This window comes from Halichoeres trimaculatus, unplaced genomic scaffold (genome assembly GCF_033239565.1).
Source record: "Halichoeres trimaculatus isolate MK-OKI-2021-1 unplaced genomic scaffold, fHalTri1.1 fHalTri1_scaffold_1, whole genome shotgun sequence".
NCBI lineage: Eukaryota > Metazoa > Chordata > Actinopteri > Labriformes > Labridae > Halichoeres > Halichoeres trimaculatus.
The window spans coordinates 28,758,886-28,775,526 of NW_027437179.1; the positions used below are offsets into that span (position 1 = coordinate 28,758,886).

The window sequence follows — 16,641 nt, forward strand, 5'->3', positions numbered from 1 at the left end:
GTTGTATGTCAAATGAATCTAATGGTATAGAACTTCCTAAGCTTGTGACAGGTGGGGCTTGAATTTATAAGCCAATAAAATGCCAACAGTTCATCAGCAGACAGGCTTCCCCACTAAAGTTCTGTTTAAATACCCAGATAAGATAAAAACATCCATGTCTTATAATCATACAGGAAACCATGAGAAAAATAAACATCTTATGGCCACCAAGATGCTTCATAACCCTTAATTCCCTCAATTTAGCCAATTTAAATAGTTTAAACTAGCAACACTTGGCAAGATAAAAAGTGACATTGATTGAGTGGTCCTAATTATCATTGTTACCTTTCAAAGTAGGCTTGGCATTTTTTGTATTAATGATAACCTGCTTGCAATTAAAAAGCTAACCCAAGTACACTTAAAGGTAGGACAGACGGTTTGATGTTTCTCTTTTGTATCAGTTTATGTTTATTGGTAAATTTGCTCAAAGCAACATTTGACAATTGAGAATCCTTGACAAGGTAAAAAAATGAGGAGCAACAGCTAGCAATTGGTTAGCCTGGCTTACTGGAAAACAAAATGTTAGTGCCATTTTAATAGATGAATAGGGAAAAGACTATCCTATTTGTGTCAAAATTAATCAAAAACCTGTCATCTCCACAGTTTTGACACGATGATCAGAAATCTTGGCTGAGCAACTGGCTGAAACCCCTTTCTTTTAACTTGCTGCCCTGCACAGTTTTAGCCCATATAACACTCACATTGACAAATAATGATTTAAGTTATGATCACTTTAACTGCTGATCTCAGCTGAATGTCGCACACATACAGGACATGCATGTTCTTACTGTTTGGGTATTTTAAAGGTTTTCGCACCATTTCCTAGGTCCTCCATCCATCTTCTAACCCCTTTATGGATCCTGAGCTCCATCAACCACATCTTTTTCTACTTTGATTTCATTTTCATCATTTTACTTTCAGTTGAAGGGTGCTTGTGGTCTTTATATCTCTACCCCCTGTACTTTTTAAATTATTAAATCTGATTTAAAACGTTTCAGGATGTCAACAGAGATTGGAAAATCTGTTTATCAACCCAAAGGCATGCAACTTCAACAACTTCTATCTTTTAGATACTTTGACTCAGACTCCATTTACACATTAATGTCACAAGACTTTAAACTAATTATATTTTTCTTGTAATTTTATGTCATTTTTTTCTTTCAACATTTAATTTTTTAAAATCTCTAATTGGTTTCATATTCAACTTTTATATGGCTACTACACATTTCACTTTTTTTTTGTCTATTTCTCCCTTTGCTTTTCCTTTGACTTCTTCCAATACTTTTACTTCTTCATTTTTAGCGTTGTTCAACTGATTTCTGCCTTCAGTATTTCAACGAATCTGCTGCAAGGAAATGCAACTTTTCCAGTTGTTTCAATCCCTCCTCTACTTGTGTGTTTTTTGGGTACTATGTTTTGCAAAGCGTGTAAATGACGTGAGGAGTAAGCAAGTAAAATTAAGAGGCACGAATTATTATTTAAACAAACAGGTCGACAATATATGCCCAACGAACTAGCTGCTAACATGAGCTAACGGCTTGTGATAGCTAGTATCAGTTTCCCCAGTTAGCTTACTGATATAAAAGGGAATTCCCGCTGCTTCTTTCAACAACAGCTTGTGCTTATGTTTAACACGAATAAGGCGTGTTTTATTAAACTTACAACATTTCCAAACACAAGAGGTGGTCAAAGGCCGTTTACTCACTTCTGGGCCCCGTTCTTGCTCCTGAACCATATCACTCAGTCCTGAACAGGCCACAGGTGAGCAGGGACCATGACAAAGGAAGAAATCGATGTGAACACTAGAGGGCGCCCCAGTACAACAGCAACAGCTAGACGGACACCTTGAAGCTGCAAGAACCTGTGAAAGACGAGTCTCAAAAAGCAAAAAGAGGGATAAAGGGGATTGAGGGAAAAAAAGATGGATAAGGGTTGGACACACGGCTTGTCAAAGAGAGCTGTGCAGTTAAATTGTTTAACCACAGCTCACACTGACTTTAGAGAGATCAGGGCGCCATGCTCCTGCCCTAGTTGGTGCTATTTTGGGACAAATGGAGAAAACTGATGTCATGAGGCAGGCCATACAGAGGCAAATTATTGGTTTGTAACTGTAAGACCCAAGGACCGACTGAAAAGTGAACAGACAAGAGGCTGATGGGTGCAGCAGATTTTTTTTTCAGGGCATGATGACATACAGAAGTAATCTTAGTTGCAGTAGGTTACCTTAGTCGTTAAGTTGTTGACATTCAATGCAAGAATTATGCTCTGTGGGAAATATCAGGAAGCTGCATGGCAGAACAAGAGCAGAAATTGTTCCCACTCTAATAATGCTTCATTTTACTGCTCTAACAGTACACCCACAAGTGATTTAACTGCTCTTGGGGGGATGAGTAATCTCCTGATTCACCTCCATGTGGCTGCTTCCTTCTCTGCTCTCTGAAACGAGATGACTCACCTTCAACATTTTGAAGAATCTGAAGTTGCACAGCAGGGAGTTTTAGAGGATATATATACTTAAAATGCTCCCAGGTGCTAACTTAAAAGAATTTAATGGAAATCATGTTGATATTTTTGGAATTAAAAAGAAATGCTGCAATTAAATAAGGAAAAGAGTAGGAATGTGATCCTTGACTACACAAAAACTGCACATCCCCTAAACACCAGAGTGCCAGGTTGCAAGTGTGTAAGTCTTAAGTTATTTTCTAATAATCTTACAGTTTACTGAATACTTTTAGACTTATCACTGTAAAAGAGCCCAATAAGGTCTACTGAGGGGTCTGAAAACACAGCCCTTAGAAGCCTTTGTATGTACAATAAAAAGGATAATAACTGTGTGTGCCTGCAGCACATGTTCTTAACAGCATTTGATGACAAAAGTAAGCCTACATTTTTACTCCATCACTTACAAGATTAAAAACCTCACTTTCTGGCCTCAGGAAGGCCACATCAGACTGGAATCAGATACGCGTCTCTCAAAGAAGAGCTCAGTGACTCTTTAATGGACACTTTCCCCTCAGGTAAAACACGTCTATTACAGGACAGACACCTTCTTCTCAGATAAAAATGTCTCTATCATGGGGGTGAGATTACAGAGGCAGAGCTGAGGATATCAAGCCACTTTGTCCCGAGGCTCTGCTGTGAATCGCCGGCACTCTGCTTCAAACTGCACAGTTTGTGTTGAGAAACAGCTGAAATCATGATGCAACAAGACTCAATAGCTTAACAGTGTGAAGAATAAAGCAGCAGGGTACAAAGTTTCACACGTAAAAAAAATAACTTTCTGGTTTTCTGAGGCATGGCTTGACTCAGATCTTAACTTTCAATCATGATGTCAAGCTGTATGACAAATTTCTCCTCTGCAGTTACCAACCGGTTGCTCAAAGGCGTCACAGATGGTAAATGAGGAGGATGATGAAAGCAACTGGGAACCCATACCAACATTTTTTTATGGTTCATCGTATCACGTCTGCCAACGCCAAAAAAAGGGAACGCTAATAAAAAGAGTTCACAACCTCCCACCTTCCCAGCTGGAAGGCTTAACAGGGCTGACAGCTTGGCATATCTACTAAAAATGGCTGGCATGAAACTCTGACTGAAGAAGAGCAGGTATTGACAAGCTGAGGAAAAGCCTTCCTACGTATAAAAAAGATTAATCTGCCTCCCAGTTATTTTGTGTTTTGAGTTTCAATTACGTCTGTGTTGATTTTCTTGCTCAGAAGTACTGTAATGGAAACAGATTAACACGTTCAACCATGTTCAGTATCAAATTGACGTACAGGATCTCTTTAGGGTTGGAGCTCAATTCTTAGCTTGTGAGTCTCTTAAAAGAGGGAAGTCAACCTTGGACTCTGTTACCAAGGTTACATTACTCATGAGTGGTGAGCACTTGGAATAATGTGGTTCAAGTCATGCTAAAAATGTTCTTTATATGAGAGTCTATTACCTATCTCAGTGAAGACTCATGCATTTAAACAACTTTATTTATCTATTTATTCAACCTTTAATTAACCGGATAAAAACCCACTGAGATCGGGATCTCTTTTGCAAGGGTGACTTGGTCAGAAGGTCTGTAACTATTAAACAAGTTGAAAGATAGTATTGGTATTTATGAGCTCAGAGGAGGAAAGGTTCTGGTACTCAAAATAAATAAAAAAAAAAAGAATATCCAGTCAGCCACTTTCATTGACCACATATCTCAAAATAACATTGATAAGGCCAGCCAGAGTGAAAATTTTTCTTTTGTGTTAATACCAAAAGCTATTTTTAGCGTCAGTTTTCTTTAGTACAACATAATTATGCTGCTGACCTATCTAAATACTTTTTAAGGCTACCAGCTAATGTGGAAAGATTTTTAGGTATGTCTGAATGAATTAAGCATCAAAAATACTACTTTCTCATTAAATTTGAGACCCATTACTTTGATTCAAGTTGGGTTTAAGAACACTATACTTACACTCTCATAGGAAACATTCAGCATAGAGTTAAAAAGTACTCTTTTTCCACTTGAGGTGTTAAAATTGACACAAACTAAAAGTTCCTCACAGGAACTCTGAGTTGTTGGACAAGATATGGCCTCATCCACATTAATTATTGTCCAATAAAGATAAATAAAAAGATATATAATAGAAAAAGCATTTATTCTTGTATATAATTCTTGACTCTAAAATGTAACTCAAGTGTTGACCTTTAAATCTGGACTCAGAAAATAGACGTCAGTCCAAAGTCACAATGCAAAAGAAAATGTTAACATTGAAATGCAAAAAAAGTTACGAGCAGCCTGTTGAACAAAAAAACAAACAAACAAAAAAAACCCTGAAAAAGTTGAAGTGTTGCCTTCAACAGGGCACATGGCAAACATGATTCATTATTTCAGATAGGCAAATCAGATTTCCAAGGTAGTTGTAGCCACTCCATGACTCCATCCCACTGGCTGCACAAAAGAATACAATGATGTTGGCTGAGTGCTGTGTATCTGAAATAAGGGTCAAAAAATGTGTTTTTTGTGCATTAAATGAGGACAAACTTAACAAGTGTAGCAGATTTTAGCAGTAATTTATTTTACATTAAAACATTTCCCACAAACCTCCAGCAGCAAAATCGCACAGGAGTGTATTCACACAATGATGGGTGCACAGCTGCCATCATCAAAGGACACAATCATCATTATAATCATTAAAAGTGTCATAGTTATCATCATTATAATCATTTTAACCATTAGCATCATCATCACCACCACCGGGAACCCAACACCACAGCACAATAATCTCCTTCTTAATATTCACACATGGACAGACTCCACTGAAGTCTGCAACAAGGAAACTCAGGTCAAATTATGAGCATTTGTTTTAACATGCATGAAGCACCTGCTCACTGAGATTTATGTCTCAAAGAAAACTCAGACGGTTTCAATCAGAGAGAAGAGGAGTTACTAAATACAGTCATGATTGTCTAAATCTTACCATCATTAAACATAATTACATGAATCTGTTTCACAAAGCACAGTTTTACTGAGTCATAGGAGAAGAGTTTATGTGACAGGATTTATCCAGCATCATCATCCTGATAACTTCTGCTTTGTGTCAATCTGTACAAGTCAAAACAAAGACCAGGAATCACTTGTAGGTGTCACAACTTGACCTGAGTTTGCATCATACTGCAAATACCAGATATACCACATCCTACAAAAACAAGGGCACTGCCCCGATTTTCTTTTGAATGAACAACACAGACAACACACACAGATGCAGAGATGTACAGTGGCAAACTGAGGGTGAGGTGATTGTTTTTGTTTTGTTTTGTGGTTGAAGACTGCCCCAAAGATCTGCTGAGTAGATTCCAAGGTATTTTCTAATAAACTCTTTTGGCGACTGCCTGGGTGTGCCTGTACGGCCAGATGGACTTATTGAGCAGCACTAAAGCTGGATTTCAAATTATAGCTACACAAACACACCCATACACCCACACAGACACGCACACACACACACACACATACTGTACCGCTCAGTATGTTGGACTTGGCGGAGCAACAGGAGCCTCTTAGGAGGAGATTTGGTCGGACTTGTGTACAACTGCTGATAAACAAGAGCACTTGAGGCACGTGGGGCGAAGAAATACACATGGGGGCAGCCTCGGGGGAATTATCAGTGATTTTGTCATTATGTAACAGCAGCAGAAGCCCAGGGGACGCTGGCCACACAGGAATAGCACAGAAGTGTCATTCAGTCTGTGTATTTTACATGAAGACTGTAATTTCCAAAACCACACAGTTTGACTTCATTTATATGTACGTTGTGATTAAAAACAAGAGAAACATATTTTTTGAAGCACTTTTGAGCAATAATCCATTAATTAAGATTTTACATTTTGAGGTGTGAGCCTCGTGAACACATACATGGATGTTTTTAGAAGGGAGCAGAAACATGAGCCAGCACGATAAAATACGTTCAATTTCATCCTCGATCCTCAAAATACAGACATACAAGTTCTTACCCCATTAGTAGCAGCATATTCTTGACAATCTTAAACACACTTTTCCCAGCACATGTGAAGTGAACAGAATGGACTTCCTATGATCTACTATGTTTTCAGTGATATGGATGATCTGGTGCACACAGAACAGGAGCTTTCCTCTCATTGATAAAGACTGAACTTGCACAAACCCGCTGGAGGAACTAAGATTGTGGTGAAACACAGAAATAAAACAGACTTGACAAGTTCAAGGTGCCCAAACAGAAGCCAAAAGAGGAGCTGGTTGCTTTCAGTTTCTTTCCGCGCACACAAAGCTAAGCTGACTGCAGGGCACGGAGGAGATGAGCGAACAGTCTGCAGCGTCCACTCATCTGGACAAAGAAGGGAAGCCAAGTCTGACGGGCAGGGAGCGTGGTGTCCCCTGGGAATGTGCAAGGTGGGACAGTCTGTGAGAGTGGCAATTACTTTTAATTTTACATCACTGCCACAGATCCCAGAGAAGCCCCCGTCTCCGTTTAGTGTTATCTTTTCTGGTGAAGACGCCAAACAATGCTCAAGTGCGGGCCATTATCATACGGTTGTTTCAAGTCACAAAAAAACAGCACAGGTTTGAGCAACATCAAGCACAAATCTTAACTGACATGAAAGAAATAAGCATTTCAAACAACCTTTAGTGTCAGGATTTTTTGAGGTGGGGTTGTACGGTAGTCATTATACTATGTTCAGAGGATGAGCGCGAGCATGGCCCCTGTTTGGAGAAGTCAGCTTTGGAACAGACAGAAGGGGAGCTTTGTAGTGCTTTACACTGAGGTGAGGCAAAAATGAGGAAAACTGTTCTGTTAAGCTGAAAGGCTCATATTTAAATATTTTCATGGTTTCATCTTGATTTCAGGATAACACCCATGTCTGAACCCTGCTTTGCTCTGTCAAACAGGGCCCCTGCTCACTGTCATCTACTGAAGATTACACACTCTTTACCTCAAACAGCCCCACAACAAAAAACCCAAACCATCTTTTTAAAGTATTTTTTAAACTGATTTGTTGCACATTTTTTGAAACCTAAACAAGTCCTCAGAACTTGCGGATGACGCCATCCTTAAGGACAATCAAGACCCCAGATTTGTGCAGCTCTTAAAGACGTACAGTGTTGATCCGCAGCGGCTGCACGTTCTTGCCATTAGCGTGGCTCTGACCTGGACTGAAATAAGGGAAGAGCTTGGCGGGGAATTTCTCCCTGTAGGTGTAGAGCCAGGACATGTCGTCTGCGTTGTAGAAAATGAGCAGGCCTTTGTGGTAGTCCAGATAGACCCCCACCTTCTCCAGCTTGCTCTTTACGTTGAGGCGGGTCCAGGGCTCTGTGCAGGCGCTGTATTGGTTCCCGTCATGCATGACGATGCAGTAGAAGCCGCGGCTGGGCTGGATCTGGATGCTGCCCTTGCGGCTGACAGTCTCGTTGGCTACTCCGATCATCCACTGGGTCTTCTCCGACACCATCACCTCCCAGTAATGCACGCCAGACACAAAGCCCTCCGCACCCAGAACAGACACCTCCACGTCAAAGCGGCGTGGGGAGTCCTGTAGCGGCTGCGGATGGAGATTCCCGTAGGCTACTATGGTGCAGTCGTCTGAGAGGATCAGTCTTTGGTGGGCTGTGATGGGGTCAAGGGTCAGTGCTGCTGGGACTGAGGAAGAAAAGAGAGAAGAGTCAGCGCACTAAAATAAGGCACACATCTGTGTGTTGTGACTCAGCTGAACCAAAGAGACGAGAACTGCAGCGTCATTCTCAGCACCTCATTTCTCTTAATATAGATGCTGTGTGAGGCTGAGCCAGCTTTCAGGAGAGGAGGGGTCAAGGTTGTGAACTGACCTTCCTCTGAACACTCCCTGTGGAAAGATTCACCTCAACAGAGCAGAAAACAAAACACAAGTATTGGCACAAGATTTTATGTTTGGACCAAGAGGTTGCTGATCCTTTTGTTTTTAAACTGAAGTTTCTGACTGTGAAAAAAAATCCACCCAGAAGCGGTTTAGACATCCGTCACTCCTCTGACTCAGAGCGGATTATTTTTTCATGAAAGGCGTCAATCTATAGTGGCAACCTGGGACATAAAACAAATGAATAATGGGGCTGCTCTCTTCCTGTCTGCTCTTTGTTGAGCCTACCTGTGAAGTATTTTTATCCTGCTGTCACTCAGCCGTCCTGTCCAGGACTGTAGGAGCTGCACTGATGAGATACAGTGCCAGCATTTAGGTCTAGCTTGAATGTGGAATCCCTGAGACACAGATTAATTAGATCCTGTTCATTATAATTTAAGTTTTAAAGATGCTTCTTTAATAGTGATTGGGTAGTGATTTGGGATAATCCCTTATTCTGACAGGAAATGTGGAGACAGAGAGGAAGTGGCTTGAATCGGGGTTGAGATGGTTTCATGTGTGCCTCTCACCAGTAGGACATTGGACGGTGTATGTTGCTATGTTCAAGACAATTTCAATTTACCTCCATGTTCCAGCAGTGAGGGCATCATCACTGTTCAAAACCAAAATTCTGATGTCTTGAAATAAAATATAACTAGAAAAGCACTCAGAGAGTGCAGACCTCCACCAAGCATATTGTGATTGTCACGCAACACTTTAGTCCTACTTTAATGTCATACTTGCTTTCAGCAGACTGTCTGCAACAATTTGGTGATAGTTGCAGGTTTGTAGGATAATTTGTTACCTGACAGTGTTGAAAATTATGATGACCCAGTAAATATTTCATATTTAGGATCTTAGTATTCAGAATATTTCCAGGAACTGGATTGTACTTTGACATCAGTCAGAAATTATGATGACCTTGTCTTGTATTATTTGCAAAGCATCTGACCATTTATTGTGGAGTTATATATGGTGAAAACTGCCCTATCTCACAATGATAAAGAATCATTAGAAAAATTCCTGGATCCAGACGATGATCTGGATCACCTCCAAAATTTAAAGGTCCCATATCATGCAAAAATCACTTTACTAAGTTTACTAAGAAATTTGTGGGTCTTTGGCTTTCCTCCCAGCCCACAAAATTTGATATTTAATAACAAAACCTGTACTTAGTAGTGCTTGTGAATGTAAAATCCTGGCCTAAAACGAGCTGTTTGGAATTTCTGGGATTTGCTGATGTCAGCAATTCCCTTTTTTGACCAATCAGGAGTAATTTTGACCTGATTGGTCCACCGGATTGAATACCCCCGAACCCCCTCCCTGCTGCTGCTCAAGCAGTCATTACTGTTTTGTTTTTTAATGTAAACAGCCACATAGTTCCATGCACAAGCTTCCCATCTTGGAAGAAGACAAGACTAAGTGACTAGAGTTCATTTGTCAAGGAAATGTGCCAGCTACACTCAGTAAAACTGTGCATGTGTGTGCTAGTCACTTCACGGCCGACTGCTTTTCCAACTTTGGACAGTACAACAGAGGGCGTGTGGATAGACTGGTCCTGAATCCAGGTGCATTACCGACCATCCGCCAACAAACCTCAGACCCTGGAAATGTGAGTATTTTAAATGCTGTGTGCTGTGAAGCAGATGGAAGAGCTTTTCCTCAGTGTCCCCCTGTCTCTGTGTTAGCTTAAGGATGCTAACTGTAGCTGTAGCGGTTAGCCTGTTGCTTCGCTGTTTTCTACACATTGTGCACTCGGAGCTTGTGGAGCCACTCTCAGTGACGTGGAAGAGTGGGGCGGTATCAGCAACGGCTCATTTATATATGAAGGTCACGCCCACTAAATCAGACCGTTCTGAACAGAGGGGCTATGAGAGCCTGGAAACAATGCTGCTGTGCTTGATTTATTGGCTTTTTGGATCAAAACATGTTACTATGAAGACATCAACGATCCATATTAAACTGCAAAAAAGCAGCATAACATGGGACCTTTAATCACTTCTTATTTATCCCATTTTGAACATTTCCCTCAAAATTTCATCAAGATCTGTTCATTAGTTTTTGAGTTATGTTGTTCACAGACAGAAAGACAAACTCTCCTGAAAACATAACCTCCTTGGAGGAGGTAATAACACAGAATATACTGGAGAAGTGTGTTTAAAAATAAAACCGAGCCTCTGTTAGGGACATGAAGTTTATGTTGTAAATCATTTCTGTCACAGTTACAAGAGGTGATCAAAGCCGTGCCCTGTGGTAAACATGACTGATAGCTGTTATTATACAGTGCACCTCACTACTGCTCGACTCTTACTTTAGGAAATGCTTTAAAAAGCTGTGCACTGAGTGGAACTGTGTACACCACCATACATTCTTTATAATGTGTTTTCACCTTCATGCATTAATTAGTCATTGAATCAAATGCTCTCCTGACAGAATCTGTTTGGTTAGCCCGATTCCAGCAGCATTACACCATGCTAAGAGCGTGAACAACCCATTGAGGCAGTAAATGCAGTGATGGGTGGAGCTGCTCCAGCTTGCTTCACAGGCTGGTAGGAGGCTGCTTCTCTGTGCAGTTCAGGGCGGGAGATTCTGCAAACACATTCGCTTATTAGGGAACAATATCAGGCTGAACAATAACAGCCTGTTCTCTTGGCTCCCTGTCATCAAGAGCAGACTCAGGAAACAGCGGGAAAGGCATTTTTCCAGTTCCTCTGTGTTATATCAGCCGAGATAAATGGAGGTGAAACGTCTGGCATCCAGCCAGCGGACAGGACGCTGCCTCCTCTCGTCAATGACACTTCCAGTGTTTGTTACAAACGGGTCATTAAAATTTCATAACCTGAGTGCCTCTTTGTGCTGTAGAGAGAAACCAGCAATCATACACACATCAGCCCAGAAACTCTTCTTCCTGCTGAGAATGAGGGGGAGAGAATACAGCAAGGAGCCTGGTAGTTATTCTCGCTAACCAATCAGTGACAGCGAGGGATGAGGGATAAGGGATGATGGGAGGAATGTCTTTATTTTGTCTCTGGCAACCGCTGGTGATGGATCGTAACCAATTGTTCCATTTGGCAGCCAGTCAAGGGAGGCCAGAAAACTGCCTGGCCTCCCCGCAGCCGGCGGTGGGCTGAAATGAGAGAATTGATTGAGGGAGAGCGAAATTCCTCCGCACATTATTTTGAATAATCTCCAGTGAGTGAGGGATGGCTGAAGGGCAGAGGAGTCAAGCTCCTCAGACATAGAAGGACATCGCCGCCCTCCAGGTCCGACCACAACCTCTCATCCAAGGAGATAAAAAGGCTCAAAGCATCTCAGAAATCCTAATGAAAGGCAGGACTAGTTCCGCTCTTATTGTGTCTGCAGCAAAATTCAGCAACTGCACAAAAATTATCCATGCCATCCTGTTTTTAAAGGAGTACTTCCACAATTTGCAAAGAAGATGACTAATCCCTTAGAGTGTATTAGCTTAGCTTAGCAGAGAGACTTGAAACGGAGCAAAATCTGCTTGAATTCTTTGAAAATCTGCATTTAAACAAAATTAGTACAAAAACAACTACTGAAAAATGACTGATAAGAAATGTATGCTTATTTTAAATCTGATGCCAGAAAACACATTTAAAAAAGGCTGACACAACAACAGAGTTGATGTGTCAACTAAAAAACAGTGAGAGTGAGAACATTTTCCCACTAACAAGGTTAATTTGAAACAGGTAGTATCATAACAGAGTATAACAGGGGGCAATTAGGAAAAAAGATGGCTAAGTTTAAAAACACATGATCACTTTCAGAAAAATTGCAACAAATTTGAGGATTCATCAACTTCAGTGCACAATGTAGTGCAACACTGGGACAGCAGAAATACCACCGACTTTTTGCCCATTAAAGATTGGCTGAGGAAATGTTCGGTGCTCTGACAAATCAGAATGTGTTGTACGACTTTGAAATCTTTGACGTCACATTCTCTAAACAGGAACAACCTGTTTTGTTATCAGCACACATAAAGCAGCATTAATGGTGGTGGTACATCAGGGTACCTGGCATGAGTGGCTTACACATGTACTAGTACTGAGAAACAGTACTAGTGCATGTGAACTTTACTAGTACTAGTACTAGTCAGAAATTTAGGAGTCATTTTCGATTCGGACCTCACCTTCTCCACCCACATCAATAAAACCATCCAGTCCTGTTTCTTTCATTTACGATCCATTTCAAAGATAAAACAAATTCTCAGCCCTCCAGACCTCCTAAAAGTCACCAATTCATTTATTTTCTCCAGGCTCGACTATTGCAACTCCCTCCTCCCCAGTATAAATAAAAAATCTCTCCATCGCCTCCAACTGGTCCAGAATGCAGCAGCTAGGCTTTAAGGGTTTAACAGACGGCATCACATCACTCCAGTTTTAGCCACACTTCACTGGCTTCCTGTGAGTTTTAGAATTGATTTTAACATTTTATTGATTACTTTTTAAGTAATCATGGGGCTGGGCCCCAGTTATTTATCTGAGTTTTTAGTCCCATATGTGCCAGCCCGCAGCCTTAGATCCTCTGGTGAAGGCCTGCTGGTCGTTCCAAAGTCGAGACTCAAAACTAAGGGTGATCGAGCTTTCTCCATCCGAGCTCCTCAACTTTGGAGCGACCTGCCAGAAGAGATAAGGCATGCAGAGTCTGTTGCTTCTTTTAAGTCCCTTTTAAAGACTCACTTTCACAGACTTGCTTTTATGTGATGCCGTCTATTACTGTCTTTTACCATCTTTTAATGTCTTTTATCTCTATCTTATTTTGTTTTATTGTTTGTTTTTCTTTACCTTCTTTTACTCCTTTTTGTTAATTTATTAATGCTATTATGTGTTTTTATTTATTTGTTTCCTATTCTTGCTGATTTTATGTTTTTTATGTTTGGTCCTCATGGTCTCTTTTTAGGCTGCATGGTTCTTGTATTGTCTGGGTTTCTATTAAGTACTATAAATTATGGAAAGGACCTTTTCACCCCATGTCCTTTTACAATGTCTCTCACTGTTAGTCTTATTTTAAACTGTGCTTTTTGTTTTTATTTTATTGTGCTCATTGTTTGTTTGTTTGTGTTTTATTTTGTGCTGAATGCTTGTAAAGCACTTTGTAAACTTTGTTTTTAAAAGTACTATATAAATAATAAAATTATTATTATCATTATTAAACACTGTATACAGATTCTGGAGCAACAAACACAGGCATCTAGACTAAGGCTGGGACAATATGCCACTTTCGCAATTCGGTTCTATAACTTTTTTGGGGTGCCAATTCAAATTAAATTGTGATTATTCAAGATTTGTGATTTTTGCCATTTTTTGTTTGCTTTTTTTAACACCAGACGATGTGAAAAAGTTAAATGATGAGGATGATGTCTGCAGACTATATCAGGAGCCATATTTTCCCATAAAAATGCATGTCACATGAGTCAGAGAGAAACATTTCACCCTCTGCTGGGGAAAAAGTGTTTTTTTTTGTTTTTCCAATTCCAGTTTATACACAATGACTGAAATGAAGAAATTTAATTAAAAAAAAAAAGAAAAGTTTTTTTTGACAAAGACTCCAGATTTTGATACTGTCAAACAAAAAAATCCTGATATATCAATTTTCGTTTTTTTTCTCCCAACCCTAATCCAGACATGACTTTTTGGAAAGACCTTGCATATTTGAGCGATAGAATACAATTTTTTCTGTAAAATACAGAAAAGCATGCTCCTTTGTAATAGGGTCTGGGTGCTAAAGGGGTCAGTCTGCATTTCTGACTTGCCAACTATTGAATAACATTTGGTGCATCACTAAAAACAACATACGACAAAAGAAACCTAAAACTGTTTAGTAGCTACAATCCTTTATCGAGCAAGAACAGGAAAACATTTCACTGTTAAAACTCCAGAAACCCACCTCCTCAGCTCCAACATGTTTACAGAGAAGTTTTAAAAGAAGGTGGTGCTACTCTTTAGATAATATTTCTCTGTCACATCTTTTAAAAACATGCAGCACTGAACACTAGATGCAATGGTGTAAATCAGTGTGTTTGAGCTGCATTCATCTCATGTTACATACCTGGTGAGATATCCTGGAATAGCAGCTTCCATATCGTGTACTGTAAGGGCCCCATGTACTTGGATGTCGGGAAATCTTCATACGTCAGATTGGTCTCATGTATCTTCCCTTTAATCCTGAGATAGAGACGAAAAAGAAAAGAAGATCACTAATGAATCAAATCTAATTTACAGCTTTTTCCAAGTGATTCTGCGTCTTGTTCAACCCACAACATCAATAACTTAAGTAATTATTCTGGTTTATGTCTTTGAGAAGGAGTCATTATTGACAGAAAACAGCTGAGAAATGGCTTCATGGCTGTCCAGCGACGGAGATGAATGTATGAGTGAAACAAAGGAAGGTTCAGCTCTAACACCATTAGATTATGATTTAATATAAACTTTTGCATGAATCACTCAGGGCACTCCTACATGAGGTCTGAAGGTCAGGCAAGAAACTGAGTGGGTTACTGATCACATTCAAATTCATGCTGAAAAACAGAACTTTGATATATTTATGCACAAACATCAAGGTTTGTCGCAATGCATCATCTGACCAGGATAAAATACATGAGTAAAACTTTCCTGTCGGTTATTTCAGGAGATGATGAGATACTAATAGTTTTTCTCTTGTCAAAGTTTGACTTTTCATCATGGACCTTTTATTCCACATGAAAATATTTGACTGTTTAATAATTGCTCCGAAACATAATAACATGTGTATCAATTTAATCAAGATATCATTTTTCTACCTCTTAAAAAAAACACTAAGAAGTTGTTTCTTACTTAAAGTAAACTTGAGGTTATAATCACACATTTAACCAACCGCATGTGTTGTAGGCATTTAGTAAACCCTTCCAATCAAATAATCTTTCACTCTGAGTGGATGATGTTGGCTATGGCTGCCTTTTGCAGCAGCTCTCTCTTCTTAGTCCGTTTCTTGTAAATTTTTTCGTCTCTGTTTCGTAATCTTTGTATTTGGAGTGGATCGTCACTTTGTGCGGCTCATTTTTTGGGTCATGGACACCAAACTTTTTGTAGCTTCAGCGATATTTTTACTACTTTTTCTCCTGTGTTTGTCTGGAGATCCTACATGTAACCATGGCTGCATTGTTTACATGTGAACTCAGCTGTTAGCAGCCTGTAGCATGTCAGTGCTAACTGGTGTAAGGCCTGATGTCTTCCCACAAGGTGAGGAGAAGGAGGTGAGGACGACGTGCTGGTACTCAGGTGTGAGCTAAGAGGGGACGACATCGACCTATCCTTCCATCCATCGTTATTGGTAACTTAAGATTTATCTCCAATAAGATGGACGAGCTAGCTGTGCTAACCCAGCAACAGAGGGAATACCAGAGGGCAGAGTAGCATCATGCTATTCACAGACATAGCAAACGGAGCTAACATCAGACACCAACGCCATGTTGGAAAAGCTTCACCTGCTGTGAGCAGACAGGATCTAGGAGACAGAGATGGAGCATGACTGAAGAAGCTCAGTCCTGGACCCTGTGGAGGTGGAGGCTGGCTGGACTGGATAATGATGGACAAGCTGTCATCATCTATTTTCTTATGGACCTTTTTGCACTTTCTATACACTTTCTTACTTTTGTTTTCTTGATTGCTGCTGTGACTTCAATTTTGTTGTACTTGTTACCATGACAATCAACTTCCATTCTATTCTATTCTATTCTATTCAGGCGACACTGCAAAATTTGAAATTGAAGCAAATGTTTATGTCTCATCAAAAATTGTCCAATAAGGCTAAGTATGAGTTAAATCTACCTGACAAGTCCAGAAAAATGTTGTATTTCAAGACGTGAAAAGACAAAAATGACACCCAAGTTGTTTTTATAGAGTAAAAAAACAACAAATGCTTAAGGTTGAATGTCAGGCTGTTTTAACTTAAAAGCTTTACACCAAGAACCAGTAGATGCGATTAAGGTTATTATTTCTCCTTAACTGTGTGTTTTAATACTTTCGACACACCGTGGTTAAGCTGCTGTAACGTCTTCCTGCTTCGCTCTAAGAGTAAAGACACAGCTATGCTTTTCATGCAAATTTCACTTTAAGAAAACTCCCAGACGGCTCTGCTGGAAAATCAACAGTAATCTACATTTTTATCAGAATTTAAGTAATTCACAAAGGTACCCTAAGTTTAAGGTACAAGCTGAGCATA

The 16,641-nt window shown here is 40.0% G+C and overlaps 1 protein-coding gene across 2 annotated transcripts in view; it reads right to left on the bottom strand.

The window, feature by feature from the left end:
• Positions 1–5,094: 5,094 nt before the first annotated feature.
• trim62.1 (tripartite motif containing 62, tandem duplicate 1) overlaps positions 5,095–16,641 on the bottom strand; it is a 48,985-nt gene continuing 37,438 nt past the window's right edge. For both annotated transcript variants that reach the window (XM_074674785.1, XM_074674791.1), the window contains 2 exons: positions 14,491–14,606; positions 5,095–8,189 (listed from right to left, as the gene is read on the bottom strand). In XM_074674785.1, the coding sequence (XP_074530886.1) occupies positions 7,639–8,189; positions 14,491–14,606 (667 nt within the window). In that variant the 3' untranslated portion in view covers positions 5,095–7,638. The remainder of the gene's footprint in view (positions 8,190–14,490; positions 14,607–16,641) is intronic.